The sequence below is a fragment of the Macaca mulatta genome, chromosome 14 (assembly GCF_049350105.2).
Source record: "Macaca mulatta isolate MMU2019108-1 chromosome 14, T2T-MMU8v2.0, whole genome shotgun sequence".
Taxonomy (NCBI): Eukaryota; Metazoa; Chordata; class Mammalia; order Primates; family Cercopithecidae; genus Macaca; species Macaca mulatta.
The window spans coordinates 55,781,202-55,802,108 of NC_133419.1; the positions used below are offsets into that span (position 1 = coordinate 55,781,202).

The following is a 20,907-nucleotide window of genomic DNA, read 5'->3' on the forward strand; positions in this document are numbered from 1 at the left end:
GGGATTAACTGGGTGCTCTTACCTGTTAGGGGATAAGGTTTTCAAGAGAAATTTACCCTAAACAGCTTGTTTTTTTTTTACATTTGGGCTAAAAAAGTTTCTTTAGTACAATTCAAATACACAAGTGAAACAGAAAAATAAATTTAAAAATAAATATATGGGCTGGGCACAGTGGCTCACACCTGTAATTCCAGTACTTTGGGAGGCTGAGGCAGGCAGATCACGAAGTCAGGAGATCGAGACCGTCCTGATTAACACGATAAAACCCCGTCTCTACTAAAAATACAAAAAATTAGCCAGGCGTGGTGGCGGGCGCCTATAGTCCCAGCTACTCCGGAGGCCGAGGCAGGAGAATGGTGTGAACCCAGGAGGCAAGCTTGCAGTGAGCCGAGATCGTACCACTGCACTCCATCCAGCCTGGGTGACAGCAAGACTCTGTCTCAAAGTAAATAAATAAATAAATTAAATTAAATTAAAATTAAAATATGATTACTTCATAGAGTCTGTTGTTACCTGGTTCTATCAGTCGAATTAATCCTTCATGATGGGCTACTTTGTCCTTCCAGCTCTTGGTCTTATCAGTTGCCATCTCCAGCTTCTTTTTAACTTCCTGAAACAAAAGTAGATTTTGGACTATGCAGACACACAGGTAGTTTAAGAACCAAATCACAACTATTGGGCCCTTACTACATATTTGTGAATTATCTCATTAAATCCTCTCATAGCCCATTCTAAGAAGCGGGAATTACTATTACCCCATTGTACAGAGTGAAAATGGGTTCAGAGAAGGTCAGTAACCTGCCTAGGGTCACACAACAGGAAATGGTAGAGCCAGAACTGGAACCCAGGCTGTCTGATTCCAAAGCCTATTCTTCTACCATCTGCACACTAATTATAATGAGTGTATGGCTCTGTGTGCCGGTTACAGTTTACTGCCTCTCCACTCCAAATCCACCCTGAACCATCCTGCTGGTGATACTAAAATAATTCTCCCTAACTAGCTGGCAGCATAAAGCTTTGTCACTAGAGGGTGCTGAAGGGACACAAGGAGGGAGGGACTTTTCTTCTAGGTTCCACTCAGTGGCTCCTGTGGCACTCAGAACACCCAAAGTGCTCACCACCGGTGAGTTTTTGTAGCACCTCCCTGTGGGAAGCTTTTGCCAGTGCCCCAAAAGGTGGCCTCCCACTGAGCTTTGCTGGCACAGCACTTCAACAAACTTTTCTGCCATCCAGCCACCCTCTCCACAGAGGTCTGGATCACAGCACTGGGGTTATGGGGCAAGGAGCAAAGAATCCTCTTCCAGATCCATTCCCTCCCTGGTGCTCTGCCTCAGTCTTTGAGGCAGTGGCTGCTCCCTACGTCTGCCATTCCTGCATTCTCAAAGCCTTCTTTACAACACAGTAGGTAATTCCCTGTTACAGTTAATAATGTTTTATATTAAACTTTCCCTGTTCAAATTACTGTACAGTTTCTGTCTCTGATGGATGTATAATACATCTTATCTCCTATAAAAACGCCCTCTTTCTTCTTTCTTACAGCTAAGCAAGATTCTTACTACAGCTTCATATTGGCAGCTAAATAAATAATTCTATTATTGAGAAATGTTTTTCAAAAATTTAAATACAGAAGTTTGCAGGGCCAAGTCTCATCACCTCGTACTGCTCAAGTGCTTGTTTCCGTTCTAACTCAAGCTGCTCCAGCTGCTCCATGGCCTCCTGCAGGGCCTGTTCCTTCAGGACACGCTGATTCTCCAACTCCTGCTTCTCCGCCTCAGTTGTCTGAATGGCCTGCTGCTGCTCCAAGTGCCACTTTTCTAGTTCAGCCCTCTTGGAAGACTCTTCCTCCAATAACCTACGATGTGGAAGAAAGCTCCAGATCAAATCCTGCCCAAGTCACCACCCTGACCCAGCAGACGAGGGAAGCATTTTAGACAAGAGAATATTTGAGGTCGTCTAATCCGCCTCTCATTCCACCAGGAGGAAAGCAGGAGTCAGAGAAGCTCATATTCACAAAGCTGGTAAAGCAGCCCATGTGTCCTGCTGTAAGCTCTCTCAGTTTCACCCTTTTGTGAAATAAAAAATAACATTTATCCAGAGTTTAATGTGTGCCAGGAACTGGCCTAAGAGGCAAGTGTATTTTCTCAATTAATCCTCACAGTAAATTTAGGTGCTGTTACTCGTATTTTAGAGATGATGCAAGTGAGACACGAAGGTTCAGTGGCCTTTTTTCTTATACTAAGATGAGCTCTCCCATCCACTACTCTAGTTCCACAAAGGAGGTATCTACTCCCTCTTCCCTGTGATAGCCCTTCAGCAACTGGAAGGCAGCTTTGTTGCCTGCTGAGAACATCCTTCCCTAAGAAGACCACCTCCAGCCTTAACTCCAGCTTCCAGACTCAATATCCTTCTTTGGAGACACTGAGGTCTCCTCAGATGTCTCTTGGAGTTTGATGTACACAACAGAACACAACACTACAGATGTGGTCTGACCAGCGCAGAGTTTATTCACTCAGGTGATGTGTATTTTCTGTGCCTTCTACATGCTTTTCTAGGCACTGAGGATGTGAGAATGAACAATATTGGATGGGTCTGTTTTTTCATTCTAGTGGTAAAAATATGGAGGGGCAATGGACATTTCCAGACACATGAAGGAGTTCAGAGGCTGGGCAGCCTAAGCACCTGGAAATTTAAATTCACAGGCCAGACCCCTGCCCTCCCACCCCTCGGCAGCTAGGGTATGGTGGAGGCACAAGCTAGGCTTAGCTAAGTAGATGCTCCTTCTGGAACTTTGACTCTGAAGCAACTGGCACAAAGAAGCAAAGCCAGTAGAGAATTCATCTTGCTGGTGGCAGTAACATCCAGTGTTGAATGACAGTAGGCGCGATGGCACTGCTGATGCCTGGTACCAACATGGGCGCCAATGGCATCCTCACTGGACTCTTCCCATGGCCTGGCTTGGGCTGTAGTTGAGGCTACTCATCCCCCTGTGGTTCCTGCCTGTGTTCACGGCCTGGTCACCTGCCTTTCTGTGGAACTGGCAAATTATTTAAGAAACTTTCAACAAATTGTTTTATTGCTTTAGCTAATACAAGGTGGTTTCTGTGGTCTGCAAACAAGACTCCTGACTAAAGACTTTAGTGCCTCACTCTTTTTCTGTGTATCAGCTTCCTCATTTATCAAAAAAGGAATAGAAACTACACCTACCATCAAAGGTTTATTAATGTATTAAATGTGATAATGCACATAAGGTATTTACATGCCTACTACAGCAAGGACTGGTAGCAAGGACAGCTCACATTATAGAGGGACAATTATCTCATTTGCTCTGGATACTTCACATTCATTAAGGCTGCCTAAGAGTGTATAGAGTTTTGACAACCACATTTCAGGGATATGAAACTGTAGAACTTTTCAAATGAATTTCTATAAAGCCAAGTCTCCTGGATCCTGTGCTTGTTCTTTTGATATGTTAAATTATCTTCTTGGTCTAAAACCATCATTCTAGCCTGTCAACATCTTTTTTCTGAATGCTTATTTTTACATTCTACACATTATATATCTTCGCTGTCTGCAAATGAGATAAAGGAACAGAAAGCAACACACTCTGAGTGACTCCCAAATGCTAGGCATTACTCTAAAACACTCTGCATGCATCATCTCATTTCATCTTCACAACAACTGTATAAAGTTGGTAATTCTCTCAAGTTACACGGCTAAAAGTACCAGAGCTAGGAATCAAACCGTGGCCTCACTCCAGAGCCCAGTCTCCGCCCTTCACATATATGAAAAGTATAATATCAAATGGAAGAGGGACTGTTGTTTCATGTGGCCCCATTGGGTAGAACTTGGATCCATTCATTCATTCAAAAAATATTCCTTGGGTACTTACTGTGTGCTAGGTACAAGTTGCTGGGAATACAGACATGACTAAGGTATACTCCTGGGTGTTACAGATCCAAAGTGGGTAAGAGTTATAATAGGACAGATTATGGCTCAGCTTCAAGAACTTTCCAATGACTTGATTTTTCTTATTTTTTTCTTTTTCATTTTTTTTCTTTTTTGAGACAGGCTGGAGTGCAGTGGTACTATCTCAGCTTAATGCAACCTCTACCACCTGGGTTCAAGTGATTCTCATGCCTCAGCCTCCCAAGTAGCTGGGATTTTAGGCATGCACCACCATGCCCAGCTAATTTTTGTATTTTTAGTAGACACAGGGTTTCACCATGTTGGCCAGGCTGGTCTCAAACTCCGAGCCTCAAGGGATCCACCTGTCTCAGCCTCCCAAAGTGCTGAGATTACAGCATGAGTCATGGTGTCCGGCCAGTAACTTAAGTGTTCTAAATTTTAAATGAACAGTTTTCTTCTGAGTTCTCATTCAGAAGAGGCTACATCACCTTCAGGATTACACATAAAAAAAATAAACGTCATAGCACAAAGAGTGACTACAGTCAATCATAATTTAATTGTACATTTAAACTAACTAAAAGAGTATAATGGACTGTTTGTAAGACTAAGGATAAAAGCTTGAGGTGATGGATACCCCATTTACCCTGATGTGATTATTATACATTGTATGCCTGTATCAAAATATCTCATGTACCCCCACAAATATAAACACCTACTATGTACCCACAAAAATTAAAAGTTAAAAAAAAACTTCAATCATAATTTTAAAATTACAAGATCTAGATGTTTCAAGCTAAAGTTCTTGTCTTTTATTTAAACAATTGACTATAAAAAGTTTCTCTGGGTAAACTTAAGACACTGACAGAGAAAGAACTATTCATAGGAAGAATAATGAGATTCCAAATATTCCACAAGTGATTAGTTGTTGCTTTAAGAAAGGAGTGAGAAGAGTTAACTGAGCAGGCTTTTACACAGGCCCTTGGCATAAGATTATGTTCATTTCATTAGTGCTGGTTTTCCAACCCAACTCCAGAATGACTTCCCTTGTTTTTTCTATCCAGAAAGGCCTATCCTGAGGAGCAAAGAACAAACCCTCCATGCCAATCTGACAGAAAGTCCCTCTGAATCAGGCACAGCCTTCAGTGACTTCAGGAAAGAGGAACACACTTCACTTGAAAATGACCACTAGGCCAGGCGCGGTGGCTCACGCCTGTAATCCCAGCACTTTGGGAGACCGAGGCAGGCGGATGATGATGTCAGGAGATCGAGTCCATCCTGGCCAACATGGCGAAACCCCATCTCTACTAAAAATACAAAAATTAGCCAGGTGTGGTGGTGCACACCTGTAGTCCCAGCTACTGAGGAGGCTGAGGCAGGAGAGTCGCTTGAACCCAGGAGGCAGAGGTTGCAGTGAGCCAAGATCACACAACTGCACTCCAGCCTGGTAACAGAGCAAGACTCCGTCTCAGAAAAAAAAAGGGGGGGCGGGGGTGGCAAATTTGTCCATTTCAGGTTCCAAAAACTAAGAGAAAAAAATAATTTGGAATAATAAAATAATTACATTCATAAAATGCCCTTTGCACATCAAGAAAAAGTTAAATTTGTGTGCAGTACTTTCAGCATATTAGAGCAGAGCTGTATGTAGCTGTATGTATCTGGATTCAAAAGGTTGAAAGCATTTTGCTATTGCTTAAATCAGAGTGTGCAAAATAATTAGCTGGAGTTTTTTGTCGTCGTTGTTTTGTGTTTTTTTTTTTTTGAGACAGGGTCTCATTCTGTCCCCCAGGCTGTAGTACAGTGGTGCAAACGCAGCTCACTATAGCCTCAACCTCCTGGACTCAAGTGATCCTCCTGCCTCAGCCTCCCAAGTAGCCTTTTTTTTAAAAAAAAAAAAAAAAAAAGATGAGGTTTCACCATGTTGCCCAGGCTGGTCATAAACTCATGGGTTCAAGTGATCCTCCTGCCTCGGCCTCCCAAAGTGCTGGGATTATAGGTGTGAGCCACCACACCTGGCCTAGCCAGAGCTTTTTAAATAACAACACTTGTGTCTGGCTCCTATCCACACATATTTTGATTCAGTAAATCTAGAGTGAGGCCCTACATGTGTATTTTTCAGAAGCTTTGTCAGGTGATTCTGATATATAACATTGGTTAAAAAACCACTGGCTTCAATTATCCAAAATTATCCCTTATTCAAAATATCACTCATCCTATAAACACTAAATAACAAAGACTAGAATTTCTAGAGTTATCCAGTTCCTTCTGTGATCTAGTCTCTGCTGTGTCATAATAAATTTCCCACAAAACTGCAGTAATACATATAGCATATTTTACCTGTGAATTCTCTGCACAAAAACAATCTATAAACTCTCAACATGGCTCAAATCATGAGGAGGCTCAAAAAATGTTGAGTGTCATGTAGAACGTCACTCTGGACGTCACACAGCACTCAAACATTCCCATAGAGTGAATCTTCTGCTAAAATCACTGCCCAGTGGCACTGGAAGGGAGTTCCAAGAACCTGGTTAACCTCACAGTGCAGTAAGTTTGTACCTGTGGAGCCTATAAATGCCAGGCAATATGCTACATGCTTAATTTTCTATTTAGAAAATAATTTTTCCTTAAAAAAATTAGATTTAAAATCTAAATTTCCAAAACAATTTATTTATTTTTGAAGTCACTTTTGGCAAAATAAACAACTAAAGATGGCTTCTTCTTTCTCTTCCTATCTGAAGACTAACGAAACATCTTTTGCTGCCACATGTAAAATGGCAGCCATGGAAAATCTACCCCAGCTCATTTTATAACTGCTCCCCAAAACAGGGGGTCAGAGATCAAAGACTCGACCATGTGCTGCTACTGTAGTAAATACTTTTTAGTGTTGTCTCCCATCCCAGACATCTTAAAGAATGTAAATGGGGCAGCAAAGTAGAAACTGGCAGAGGATATGCTCAATTTTTCCCTTTGGGAGTCTTCATTTTATTTTATCCTCCCTGCTGCTATGAAGACCCCAAATTGAGAATTTTCATCTGAGAACATGACTATCATAAATAAAGTTCTAAGGGGAAAAAAAAATCTAGGTTTCAAATACTTTTAAAATTAGGATTTCAAGTAGTAACTACTGAAGGAATGTTACCAATCCCGAATGGCCAAATAGAAACTGCATATTTCCTTCTTATTCCCCAAAACCTGACAGCAACTTTGGTCTGAATAGGCCCCTGCCTGCATACCAATGGCCCTCTCTGGTCTGGAACATACTGAAGATGCCAAGCTCTCATCAGAGCTAATTCTGGGTTTGTGGATTTTCTCGGATATGACTAAGGGTATCCCATCAAACATACCTACCAGACTGCTCCAAAATAGGCCCTTATTTAGCCCCAGAAGCAAGGGTTTCCCAGAGCCCCAGAATGAAAAGAAACACCCCAGCCAGTCGAGTATCCATGGTCTCCCTAATCTGGACAGCACCTCGAGCTCAGTCACAGCCAGAGCAGAGACACTTCTCCCTCTCCACCAGAGTGTTAGTCATTCCAAGAAACTGTATTAGCCCAGGCAAAGTACACAAAGGCAGTCTGCAAACCAATATAGCACCTGGCCTGAAGCTTCCGCACCGTCTCTTCATCTTGCCGGGCCTGTCTCTCATCTTCGAGAGCCTCCTGCAGCTTTAGGTACATGTCTTCCAGCTCCCGTACTCGCTGTAAATACTGTTCCAGTTCAGAGGACTTTTGGGCAACCTGTTCTTCCATCTGCTGTCTGATCTGTTGGTATAGAAGGGTCTTGTTTAAGTGCAGGTTGACTTCTTTTTCAGGGAAAGCCTCCCCTCCACCTGAGGGGTTGCCTACAGCTGCAGCCTCAGCCCATCAGGGTGGCAGGACCCTGTCCTTCAATCGTTGAAGGACTGAAGATGGAGGAGATGAGGGCACCACACCCAATCGCAATAATGAAGGAGTCTGGGAAGAGCAAATTATAACCCAAATTATGTTCTGCCCTGCTGTATTTTCCGTCCCTTCCACTCCACATTTTAAGACTCAAGTCAAGAAAAAAATGTTTCCCTGTATAATTTCTCTCTAAATTCCTTTCTGTCTTAAAGTCACAATCTTTTTACCAATAGAGTCTTCTCTAAAAGGAACGAACCTTTTCCCAGTCAGAACAGTAGAGTGTTACACTAAAGAAGGAAAGATCAGCCAGCATGGGATTCCTCTGGCACTTCTCTGGCTGCCTCCACTCCCTGGGGCACCTCCAGCCCTAGGGGAACTCAAGCATTTCAGTTAGTCTGTGTAAGTTAATGGTTTTTCCCTTCTGGATTACAGAGTTTTGAATCCCTGCCTTAAAAATTACAAGAACATCCTAAATATAACAAACACATTAGCCTACTTCTCTGCAGTTGTTAAAATATTTTCACTTGCATTAGCTCACTCTGTCCTCATAAGAGTCATGAGAGAGCATGTGATCATCCTGTACTTAAAGAAGAGAAAGCCAGTGCTCAATAAGAAGGACCAGAGAGGAAACAAGACCAGACCTTCTGGCTGTTTCTCTACGTCACATCTGCCTTCCTCTTTTCTCTCAAACCACAAACACATCTCTTTCAACTCTAAATAACAAAGAGTGACTAGAGGAAATGTCGCATGCATCTATTTAGGTACTGGACTCAGCACTCTCCGACAGAGTATCACTCAATGTAAGAAGACCTGTGTTCTAGCTAAACAGGTAACTACCTAAGACAACCTGGATCTTGCGTCTCTTGAAGATGGAAGCCTCTAGGATGAACCAGAGCTGCCAAGAGCAACAAATCAGAATCTAGATGTTCTCACAATTTCAGGATCTCACCCCTGCCATCCTTGCTTATTACAGAGGAGAAATGCCATGGAACCTATGCTTACTTTTTCCATAACTATTCATTTTCCAAATCAGAACTATTTTGAGAATGAAAAGGAATGTTATTAATAATTATACCAGAATGGCAGGGACTCTCCCAGGCAAACTAGGAAATATAGTCACCCTAACCAAGCATTTATCACATCATTCCACAAATTTCTTTCTTTTATTTTTATTTTTGGAGACAGGGCCTTGCTCTGTCACTCAGGCTGGAGTGCAGAGTGCAGTGACACAATCACAGCTCACAGTAGCCTCGAACTCCTGGGCTCAAGCAATCCTCCCACCTCAGCCTCCTGAGTAGCTGGAACTACAGGCATTTACCAACAGGCCTGGCTAATTCTTTTTTTTTTTTTTTTTTTTTTGGTAGATATTGCCCAGGCTGGTCTTGAACTCCTGGGCTCAAGCAATCCTCATGCCTTGGCCTCCCAAAGTGCTGGGATTACAGGAGTGGGCCACCGTGCCTGGCTCCATAAATTTCCACTTAGGAGTCTTGAAAACAAGGTTTATGTCTTTTGCCATTACATCTTTGGCACAGTGCCTGGCACATAGAAGGTGCTCAATAAACAGATAATGAATGAATGAACAAACATGCAACTTCCCCTACAGCCCATTCCAGGTCAGTAGCAAAGCCAAGCTGACGACATGCCTCACTGTAGCCTCCAGCCCTTCCCCGTTCCCACAGACCCAGGCTGAGCTACTGCAGCTGCTTTCTCCAGCCACGTGACACTCACAAGCTTCTCTCTTTCCAGCTCTGTGCTGAACCTGGCCTGAAGTTCCACTTGAGTCTGAAGGCGTTTCTTTTCCTCTTCTGCTGCACGAGATGCTGCTTCCTCCAGTTTCTAGCCAATGAAAAACCCATCCACAGAAAAGCAGATGTTAGAGTAGAAGTACATTAGAGAGAGAGAGAGACAGTCACACTGAAGTACCGGAAAAGCCAAACATTCTTAACATTCAATAAAGATAATAGAATAAAAACTTTCAGCTCCATTAGAATTCCAGTCTAACAATCTGCTGAGTCAACATATAAAATAAATTAGGTAAATGAAAGACTATTGATAAGCCTGAACAACATTTTGCAAAGAAAGTTTTAGTATAGTCACTGAATTAAACTCACTTGCAATTGCACTCATGAGATTTTTATTCATTTATTTATTTTTTGAGACTGAGTCTTGCTCTGTCGCCAGGCTGGAGTGCAATGGCACGATCTCAGCTCACTGCAACCTCCGCCTCCCGGGTTCAAGTGATTCTCCTGCCTCAGCCTCCCGAGTAGCAGGGACTACAGGTGCACACCACCACCACATCCAGCTAATTTTTGTATTTTTAGTAGAGACGAGGTTTCATCATGTTGGCCAGGGTGGTCTCGATCTCTTGACCTCGTGATCTGCCTGCCTCAGCCTCCCAAAGTGCTGGGATTACAGGTGTGAGCCACCATGCCCAGCCACATTCATGAGATTCGAGAGCTGTTTCTTGAGCTCTTTCTGTACAGTTTTGTCATCTTATACATTATTCCTTATAACTTTTACCAGAACCAATTTCTAGAAGGGTGGCACGAGGAACTCCACAGACCCTTTCCCCAGTAAAACAACCATAACTGGTGAAAATTATTGTTAAAAAAACAAAACCTTTAAAAGTCTCTAGAAATTATGCTAAGGACATTCTAAAATAGAGAACATTTATCTAAGAAAATCTAACTCTCAGTAAGAACAGTGAGGGTCTGTGGCATATGATGCACTCCCTCCCCTCCCCCACAGTGTCAGTGAGAAGGAAGCTCTTCTCCTGGCAAATGGAACCCCAAACAAGGGTTCCCCTCCCCTCAGCTCAGGTCTAGGGCTATGATATCTTCCTGAGAGGGGCAGGCTGGCTGCCAGAATTTCTCTTTGTCCCCAGCTGCATGTTGCAGAAACTTTATTCCAGGCAAGAGTGGCTGAGAATTAAGAGGAGGCTGGTGGCTCCATGAGAACAACACGCTAACCCACAGACCAGTTAAGAGTGTTGTTGGTTGGTTGGTTGGTTGACTGATATGAGGTCTTGCTATGTTGCCCAGGCTAGTCTCAAATTCCTGGCCTCAAGTGATCCTCCCACCCTGTCCTCCCAAAGCAATTAACAGGTGTGAGCCACTGCTCTTGCCAGACTAGCCAAACGTCTGACAGAGAGAACCAGAGAAAGAGACAGCCAAGAAGAGTTCTCATGTAGCAGGAACAAGTCTCAAAGACTGACCTTAAAGACTACATGTAGGCCTGAATTTAAATGATCTCAGACTGTGAGGCAATTCAGGTTTCAGGGCATTGTGGAGAACAACAGAACAAAATTAGTGAACTCTAACAGCTGTTGGTGTGGTACCAACAGAGGTGGAAAGCTTAAATGAGAGATCACAGAAAGACACCCAAAGAGTGCCCTGCAAAAATCAGGGTCTTCACAGGGTGACTGTGCTCCTGTCCAAGCCTGCGCCTCTGAGGAGCAATAGTCAGAAGCTTCACACTGTGAGGAAAACAAACTTCACTGAAATAGTTCAGCCAAGTCACTAAACAAATAAAGGAACAAACCACAACAGGCCTTTGGGGAGAAGGGTAGAATCAGAATCCAGAGTTGCTACCACACATTATCTAAAATGTCTAGTTTTCTACAATAAATTATGAGACACGTAAAGAAAGAGGAAAGTATGGCCCACATACAGGGGAAAAAGCAGGCAATGGAAACTGCCTATGAAGAGGCCCAGATGGTGGATTTAGCACATGAAGACTTCAAAGCAGTTATAAAATATTGTATGCTCAAATAACTAGAGGAAACCATACTTACAGAAGTAATGGAAGGAATGATAATATCCCATCAAATAGAGAATAATAAAGAGATATAAATCACAGAAAGAACCAAATGGAAATTCTGGAAGTAAAAAGTCCCATAACTGAAACGAAAAATTCACTAGAGGGACTCAACAGTATATTTGCGCTACAAGAAAAATCTACTAAAGATAGATCTATGTAAGTTATGCAACTGGAAAACAGAAAGAAAAAAAAAGAAGAAGAAAAATGAACACAGCCTTAGAGAAATGTGGGACACCATTATGTTTACCAACATTTGCATAATGGAAGTATCAGAAGAGGGAGAAAAAAGCAGAAAAAATATTTGTGGCTGAAAACTTATCCAGCTTAAGGCAAAACATTGATCTACATATTCAAGTTCAATACACTCTAAAGAGGATAAACACAAAGAGATCTACACCCACATACACCACAGTAAAACTGCTGAAAGACAAAGACCAAAAAATAATCTCAAAAGCAGAAAAAGAAAAATGATTTACCACACACAAGCGCACTCCTGCAAGCCTGACAGCTGACTTCTCATCAGAAAGTTCTGACTAGTTCTGACCAAAATGTTATAAATAGAAGTATAGTGTGACATTTCTGGGCTGGAGCACTGCACTGCCAAACCCTAGAACACTTTTTGTTCCAGCACAGTGAATAGCAACACTCAAGATGGTGGCTGGTCCATCAGCCTGGATTTCATAATTACACACTTTGACCCAGCATTCCCACTTCTGAGAATTCATTCCCCAGAGATATCAGAACATATGTGAACACATATACAATGACACAGGTACAAGATAATTCCCTACAGCATTACCTATTAAAAGATTAAAACAACCCAGATGTTCACTAACAGGGAATGATTAAGTAATGACACTGTTGTATAACAGAATACTCTACAGCCATAAAAAAAAAAAGAGGAAACTCTCTTTATACTGATATGGAAAGATCTAAAAAATAAATTAAGTGAAATAAACTAGAGGCAGAACAGTAATACTGGTATATACTTTTGTGTGTTTAAAAAATGGGAAAACAAGAATGTATATTCATATTTCCTAACCTTGGGCAAGGGGTGGAAATTCCTAAGTGGGGGAGGGGGAGGAAATCTTTCACAGCTGCCTTTTTATATATGTGTATTTTGAACCTACCCAAATGATTTTTTAAAAGAAACAAAAGTAGAAATAAAAATTTAAGTAAACCCTTTAAATCTATTAATTTATAAAAACTACCATGATTTCTTATTCCTTCTTCTAATTAAAATGAGGCCTGTCAAATTTTAAGAAACCCACAGATACGTAACCTAATTCCAGATGATTAAAAGGTTCAGCTGGGCATGGTGCCTCATTCCTGTAATCCCAGCACTTTGGGAGGCTGAGGTGGGTGGATCACTTGAACCCAGGAGTTTAACACTAGCTTGGGCAACATGGCAAAACCCCATCTCTATTAAAAATACAAAAAATTATCCTGTAGTCCCAGCTACTTGGGATGTTAAGGCAAGAAGATCTCTTGAGCAGGGGAGTAAGCAACCATTGCACCACTGCACTCCAGCCTGAACAACAGAGTGAGACCCTGTCCCAAAATAAATAAATTTAATTAAATATTCATCTAAGCTGTGTTTTTCTAAGAATGCCTCCATGAAAAAATTGGAGAACTGTGTTAGTTGACAAGAAAATCAAAGATTATTAAGCTATCTATAAGAATTTTTCAGCACTTATCCAAGAATCCTAAATCAGTCATTTAAATAATTCTATAAACCTAGGTAGTGGGAAAGCTGTCTACACAGGTCTACAGCTTGCTAACACCAGGCATGCCTTCTTCACATTATACAGAGCAGAACACTACATGCTCCTGGATGGCATGTAGTGTTAAAAAGGGCATCGATGTATGAATCTCAAATATACAACGCTAAGTCAAAGAATCCAGTCTTAAAATGTACATTCTGTATGATTCCATTTATATGACAATTTGCAAAAGGCAAAAATACAGGAACAGAGAATTGATCAGTGGTTTCCAGGGGTTAGGGATGAGGAAAAGATTTGAATAAAGAATATAAAATGCTCCAAAATCCGAAACTTTTTGAGCTCTCACATAATGCTCAAAGGAAATGCTCACTGAAGCATTTCAAATTTCAGACTTTTGGATTTGGGAGGCTGAGGCAAGAGGATCTCAACTGGTAAATACGGTATATAAAGTAAACATTCCAAAATCCAAAAACATCCCAAATCTGAAATACTTCGAGTCATAAGCATTTCGGATAAGGGATACCCAACCTGTACTGGCAATAATCTATCTTAACCTGGGTAGTATTTTCATGGGTATTCACTGTATGATTATTTGTATATACACATTTCATATTCTCCTCTGCAGGTACAAGGTACTTTATAATTTTAAAATTCTTAAAAAAGACACCAAGTTCTAGCTCCCCGCCATTCCCTCATAACACCCACTTTTGATGTGTGCACAGTGAAAGGAAGCAGCAGCAATCACATACTGCAGGTGCTCAGTGTAACCTTTAAAGGGAATTTTTGCAGAAAATGTATTGCAGCAGAAAGAGGCAAGATGCAAGAGTGTTTCGGGGGCGGGAGGCAGTCAGAAACGAGGAGCTGCTTTTACAAAGTTAAGTGTGTGATAGTAATAACTGTTTCTAAGATTATATATATGCCCATGCAACTCCTAAGATTATAAAAGCATTCTTTAAAATCTTCATGAGTCTACCCTACTCAGAGGAAGTTCAGCACACAATGTGGCATTTCTATGGGTTACCAAGGGAGAACCCCACTAGGAATGTGGAGTCATAGATTATGAGCGCCCCCATATCCCAGGGCAAAGTTTTTGCACAGATTTGCACGAAAGCGTCCTTGAGCTTGTGGTTAGCAGGTGCTCACTGATTCAAGGCAGACAGACTCAGCCCAAAAGTGTCTCAAATAAAGATCATACGCATATACTGGGAACTCACTACCACCCCTGGGATCATGACATAACCAAGGAACTGTTCCCAGTGAACATCAACTATCTCATACAGCATATGGTACTTGACCTCCTAGCCTTGAGATGGAAGGAAAAGCTGACCCAGACTGTATCTTAACTCCAAATAGTACGTAAAACTAACAGTTAAGCGTCTTCCAAGGTACTCATGAGTGAAGATGGGAGCTAAGGAGAAAACTAAAAAGCAACACACCTTGCCCAGGTCACTAAAAACAGCCTTGACATCCTCAAGGGAATGAAATTTCCCATCTTCTTCTGACAAAATTCAACTGTGCTCATTATTATTAAAATTCCTTCCTAGCCAACGAAATGTTTTTGCTGCCGAGATCAACATGGTTTCAGGGCTAGGAAAACCAGTGTGTCTCAGTTGATGGTCTGGAAACACTTCTGAGAACAGTTCACCACAAGTATCTCCCTAAAACTGCACTACATTCGTCTTGGTAGAACCAACGCCCCTAAGCAAGGCACGATGGCTTCTGCAGGGGAATGAAAGGCCCTCTCCCAGCCCAGCGCCCATTCCCACCTTCCGCACAGCCTCCAGCTCCTGCTGTTTGCTTTCGTTGGCAACCTGGAGCTCCTTCATTTGTCGCTCCAGTTCCTCTTGTTCAGCCAGCTGCTTCTTCCGGAGTTCTTTCCGACGCTGGCGGGCTTCTTTGTGTGGTGGAGGGCTGCCCAGCTTCAACAGATGAATAGTAGAATGAATGGCTGTAAAAGGTGTAGGAGAAAAAAAAATGGGGAAATAATAGTTATTCTTTGTAAGCCTACTATGCAAATGGCACAGTGGGAAGAAAACGAGACAGGGAGCCAGAGGCCCAGTGTAGATTCTGATTTTGCCACTCCGTAGTGGGGTGACCCTGAGCAGCCACATAACCTCTTGGTTGTTTTCAGAGTTCCCCTCAAGAAATAACCTCTTGCAGCATCAGTTTCCTCATCTCTAAAATGAGAGATGATCTATAAAGTCCTTTCTAGCTCCAAAATTCCGTAACTGTATCTGTGCTCAGAAGCACTCAATCTCGGAATATTGCACACATTTTTAAGAACTAATGACAATACTTTCAACTCCTTTCTCTATACTTCTCAAAAAGCCAAACAAGATTAAGACATAGTAAGGACAGAGATTCAAGTTTCTGATACCTAATTTGCAACTTACTGTGTTTAGTTGGCCTATCATCTATGCCTTATGCAACCCCTTCCTGAGATAACAGGTAACAGCAGCTGTCATTTATTTTAAAAATAAAATAAATATATCCTTTACATGCATTATCTAACTTTTATACAACATCTGATTTTTCTTTTGATAGTTTAAATTACTTAAATGTAATTTCTTGAATAGCTAATACTTTCACATAGTTCAAATTCAAAGACACACAGGAAAGCTCCCTTCTACTCCTGTACCTCAAGTACTGGATTCCCCTCCCCACTAGTAACTAAAGGTAACAGTTTCTTATGCATCTTTCCTGAGATAGTATAAGCCTATACAAATAAATATGTATATATGTCTTCCACCTTCTTTTCACACAATGATGGCACAACACACTCTTCTGACCCTCAGTTTTTTTCATTTAATCTATCTCACAGTTCCCAGTATCGATACATAAAGTACTGTACATAAAGTACTGCATTGTACACACCATTGTGCAGCTAAACCATAACTTATTCAACTATTTCCCTATTAACAGCTAGCTAGATTGTTTGCAATCTATGTCATTTTGAAAAATGTGTCAGTATATTTGTCATTATCTATTTTCTAACCCTCACCACCACCCTGGGAAGAAGGTACTATTATTATCCCCACTGCACAGAAGAGAAAAGCAGTTACAGAATTCATAACTCAACCCAAGAGACCCAGGAAAGAGCATTCAAACCAGATGCATTTGCCTCGAACTCTTAAACCACATCAAAAATTCTCCAATATAACATAATTTTATCTATGTCTAAGAATATAATATTCAGAATCTCCTTTCAGGATTTTTTTTTAAAAAGCCCTCTTATATTGTATTTTATTCTTTACTAATTTTGGAATAATGAAACACTTTAAAGTTATTCATTCACTACGGAGCCATAAAAAAGAACAAAATCATGTCTTTTGCAGCAACATGAATGCAGCTAGAGGCCACTATCCTAAGCAAATTAACACAGAACAAAAAACCAATTAATGAATGTTCTCCCTAATAAGTGGGAGCTAAAAACTGGGTACTCACGGACATAAAAGTGGCAACAACAGACACTAGGGACTACTGGGATGGGAGGTAGAGAGGGGGAAGAGGTTGGAAAACTCTGTTGGGTACAATGCTCACTTCCCAGGTGATAGATTCAATCATACCCCAAACTTTGGCATTACACAATACACCCATGTAACAAACCTGCACATGTACCCCTGAATCTAAAATAAAAGTTGAAATTATTTTTTTAAAAGGTTATTAATTCAAAAGTTTGTGTTCTTGAGTTACCTAAAATTAGTAATTTCTCATGGAAGTAATGGATCTTGAAAATCACTTGAAGTATTAAAAAACTATTGCATAATTCCTCTTTTCTTTTACGTATTACCTCAACCTCAAGACGGCCACTTTAAAATTCTTCACAGTCCTTAAAGGGGAAAATTCTATACTCTTCAAATAGTAAGTAAAACCTAAAATCTCTAAGATATGGAATCAACCCACGTGGTCCACCAACAGTTGTAGTGTGTGCATATACACATATACCTTGGAATACTACTCAGTCATAAAAAAAAAAGAATGAAATAATGTCTTTTGCAGCAATATGGATAGAACTAGAGGCTATTATCTTGAAGTATTTCTTGAAATAACCCATAAACAGAACATAAAATACCACATGTGCTTTTTTTTTTTTTTTTAAGTAGAGACAGGATTTCACCGTGTTAGCCAGGATGGTCTCAATCTCCCGACCTTGTGATCCACCCACCTCAGTCTCCCAAAGAACTGGGATTACAGGCATGAGCCACCGTGCCGGGCCTACATGTTCTTATTTTTAAGTGGGAACTAAAATATGTGTACACGTGGACATAGAGCATGGAATACTAGACATTGGAGACTCAGAAATGTGGGAAGGCAGGAGGCTGGCAAGGGATGAGAAATTACCTAAAAGCTACTATTCAAGTGATGGTTACACTAAAAGCCCAGATTTCATCACTACACAATATATTACTGTAGCAAAACTTTACTTGCAACCCCAAAATCTATTTAAAAAGTAAATCTCCCATTTATAATTTACCCCAGGTTCATTATGCAAACAAAACTAATGAAAACTTTGAGAGCTCATCTTAATTTGTTTTTCTCTCAGCTACTGTATCACATGCAGAAATAACTACAGACAATGAGGAAATAATGCCTTAGTATCCTTCATGAGATTCAAAACTAGAAAGTCAGAGGTCTCAGCTGGGCGTAGTGGCTCACGCCTGTAACCCCAGCACTTTGGGAGGCCAAGGCAGGTGGATCACAAGGTCAGGAGATTGAGACCAATGTGACCAACATGGTGAAACCCCATCTCTACTAAAAACACAAGAACATTAGCTGGGCATGCTGGCTATAGTCCCAGCTACTCTGGAGGCTGAGGCAGGATAACTGTTTGAACCCACAGGTGGAGGTTGCAGTGAGCCAAGTTCACGCCACTGCACTACAGCCTGGGCGACAGAGCGAGACTCCATCTCAAAAGAAAAAAAGAAATTCAGAGCTCTCAAGTTATATAATGGCAAATAATAAAAATCACCTTACCTTGAATCCACTCCTGTTTCTTCTTCTTATCTGAAGCACTGATTTCAAAAGTCTTATCAAAACATTTTACGAGAAAAAGGCATTTCTTTCCATCTTTGTCAGGCAAGGACTGAAACAGAAAGCAAAGTTAGTTCTTCAAAATTTTAAGTAAAAATCAGCTGAAACTTAATGTCAATGAAAAATACCTATAAATGCATATTACTTATTTACTAATGCTGTTCCCTAAGCACATTACTTACGGTAAAAATGACCCCATTGGTATACTACATCTAGATTGGGAAAACTATAAACACCTGATAGAATGCCATGCACTGCGATTTCCTGGGCATAGCAGCTCTTACCCTGAGCACCTCCCTTGCAGGAATCCTGGAAGGTATATCTGTGATGATGTTACAAGAGGTATTAACCCTGTGGGATATGAAGCACCTAAGCTAGGGTGATTCCTACATCTGCATCATGTGGCTTTCTTTCCTTGCACTTGGAATGTTGTGGCTGGCAACCTGTGGTTTCTGTCCTATATGTTTATGAGTAAACTGGCCTTTGGTAGCCTTGTAGTTCTCTATGCTTAGTTAAAAGCAGACTCCTTCATGGGCTTTACACATCTCAAGACATTATTATTCACTAAAATACATTATAGTTTATGCGTGAGATTTCAGGTATTTAAATGTTCTTCAACACATACAGACACGGGGACAGTTCATATAAAAATTAAAAACTCAAAAATTTATGTTCTTGAGAATTTCACTTCTTTCAAGAATTAGTACCTATGAACAAAGTGTCCTGAAAGTCACCCAAAGTATTCAAAGACAATGCTTACATCTTCTTTTACTTCTTGCACTCAAAATGTCCCAGATTTTCTGGCATATTTGTGATTCCAAATATTGTCTTACTGAACATTGTTTTTACTTTATTATCTCTTTTATGACTCCATTTTATTCAATAAATGATTCCTTAAATGTTCCAATAAATGATTTAATCCTTATATTTTGTTCACAAGTATAAGGTTGAAAATAAATTCATATTAGAAAAAAATTTTGTCAGCTGTCTTTAATGTTTGGTTCAGAAACCATGGCAACTGTATGCCTATGTTATTTTGGAAATGTAAATTTGGGGATTATTTTAAGGTTCTAGAGTCTAGGTGGAAGAAGGTGAGAAGCTACTTCAGCATCAGGGGGCAGCATGGGGTAATAATGCAAAGAAGTAACACTAGACTCACCTCTACACAGCAATTTTCATCTAAGAGAATGTCTCCTTTCTTATCTTTCAGATCCTCACTCACATAGTAAGAAATTATGTTGGGCTTTAGTACAAACCATCGTTCAGTCCAGTTTTTCCGTCTGTGGCCCTTTTTCATCATGTAACCCTGTGAAAGATAAAATGTGATATAAATTCTTGTCCTTTTACTTGTAAGAGCTGACATCTCTTCCTTGATATACTTGCCTACTCCATTATTTGATATATGATCCTGAAAACATGAACACCAATTGTTCTTGGACCCTCTGAGAATCTGTGAAGGCGAGGGGCATTACACCCAGTCAGGCAAGCATAACCAGACAAAAATTTGCATACAATTTCAGACACTTCAGAGACAACCCCTCCCAAAAATGATATGCAGATAACAGAACCCCCTTGATATTAAGTAGCATTTGACATTTTTTTAAAAATCATTATCTTTTAGAGATACCTATTGAAATGTTTATAAACAAAATAAAATACCTGAGATTTGCTTCAAAATAATACAGGAGAGGTTAAAGTAGGTGGGGTAGGATTAGCCATATGTTGGTGGTTACTGGAGTTGGCTGATGGGTATGTGGGAGTTCATTATACTGGTCTATTCCACTTAAAAAGAAAGAATGAACCCCTAACAATGATTCTCTGTAAATTAAATCCTCAATTAGGCCTGATGCAGTGGCTCATGCCTGTAATCCCAGCACTTTGGGTGGCCAAGGCAGGAGGATCGCTTGAGGCCAAGAGTTCAAGATCACCGTGGGCAACATAGTAAGACCTCATCTCTACAAAAAAAAATTTTTTTAGAAGGAGTAACACTCTGTCGCCCAGGCTGGAATGCAGTGGGTGCGATCTCGGCTCACTGCAATCTCTCTGCCTCCCAGGTTCAAGTGATTCTCCTGCCTCAGCCTCCTGAGTAGCTGGCAAGCCACGATGCCTGGCTAATGTTTGTATTTTTAATAAAGACGGGGTTTCAACATGTTGGCCAGGATGGTCTCTAGCTCCTGACCTCGTGTTCTGCCCATCTCAGCCTCCCAAAGTGCTGGGATTACACGCGTGAGCCACTGCGCCCAGCCAAAATTTTTAAATAAAATAAGCAAAACCTCAATCAATGAAAATGCTAAAGCTTGGCCACATATATCTTCTCAACAAATACTCAAGGACTTCCACCTCTGGTACCAACCTACCTTTCTGCCTGACCTCTCAGTATTCTGAAGGAGGAACTGTGCCCCAGACCAGCAGGAAAATACTGCACCAGGAGTTCGAATACTGGCTTCTAAATGTGGCTTCTAAGCTAACACTCACTAGCTCTGTATTTCCTTCCCACAGATTGGCCTCAAAGGTGTGTGACTCAAATGTTTACTTAAGCAAAATTATACATT

At 40.9% G+C, this 20,907-nt stretch overlaps 1 protein-coding gene and 1 long non-coding RNA gene across 12 annotated transcripts in view; one reads left to right on the top strand and one right to left on the bottom strand.

The window, feature by feature from the left end:
- SWAP70 (switching B cell complex subunit SWAP70) overlaps nucleotides 1-20,907 on the bottom strand; it is an 83,690-nt gene that overhangs the window by 3,299 nt on the left and 59,484 nt on the right. For 4 of the 11 annotated variants that reach the window (XM_077960550.1, XM_077960551.1, XM_077960552.1 and 1 more), the window contains 7 exon segments: nucleotides 19,515-19,661; nucleotides 18,299-18,407; nucleotides 15,091-15,272; nucleotides 9,510-9,617; nucleotides 7,495-7,661; nucleotides 1,654-1,852; nucleotides 514-610 (listed from right to left, as the gene is read on the bottom strand). In XM_077960550.1, the coding sequence (XP_077816676.1) occupies nucleotides 514-610; nucleotides 1,654-1,852; nucleotides 7,495-7,661; nucleotides 9,510-9,617; nucleotides 15,091-15,272; nucleotides 18,299-18,407; nucleotides 19,515-19,661 (1,009 nt within the window). 11 annotated transcript variants of the gene reach the window in all.
- LOC144334311 (uncharacterized) lies at nucleotides 9,115-13,740 on the top strand. Its single transcript, XR_013404026.1, has 2 exons — nucleotides 9,115-9,968; nucleotides 13,143-13,740. It is a non-coding gene; the product is annotated as an uncharacterized LOC144334311 (long non-coding RNA).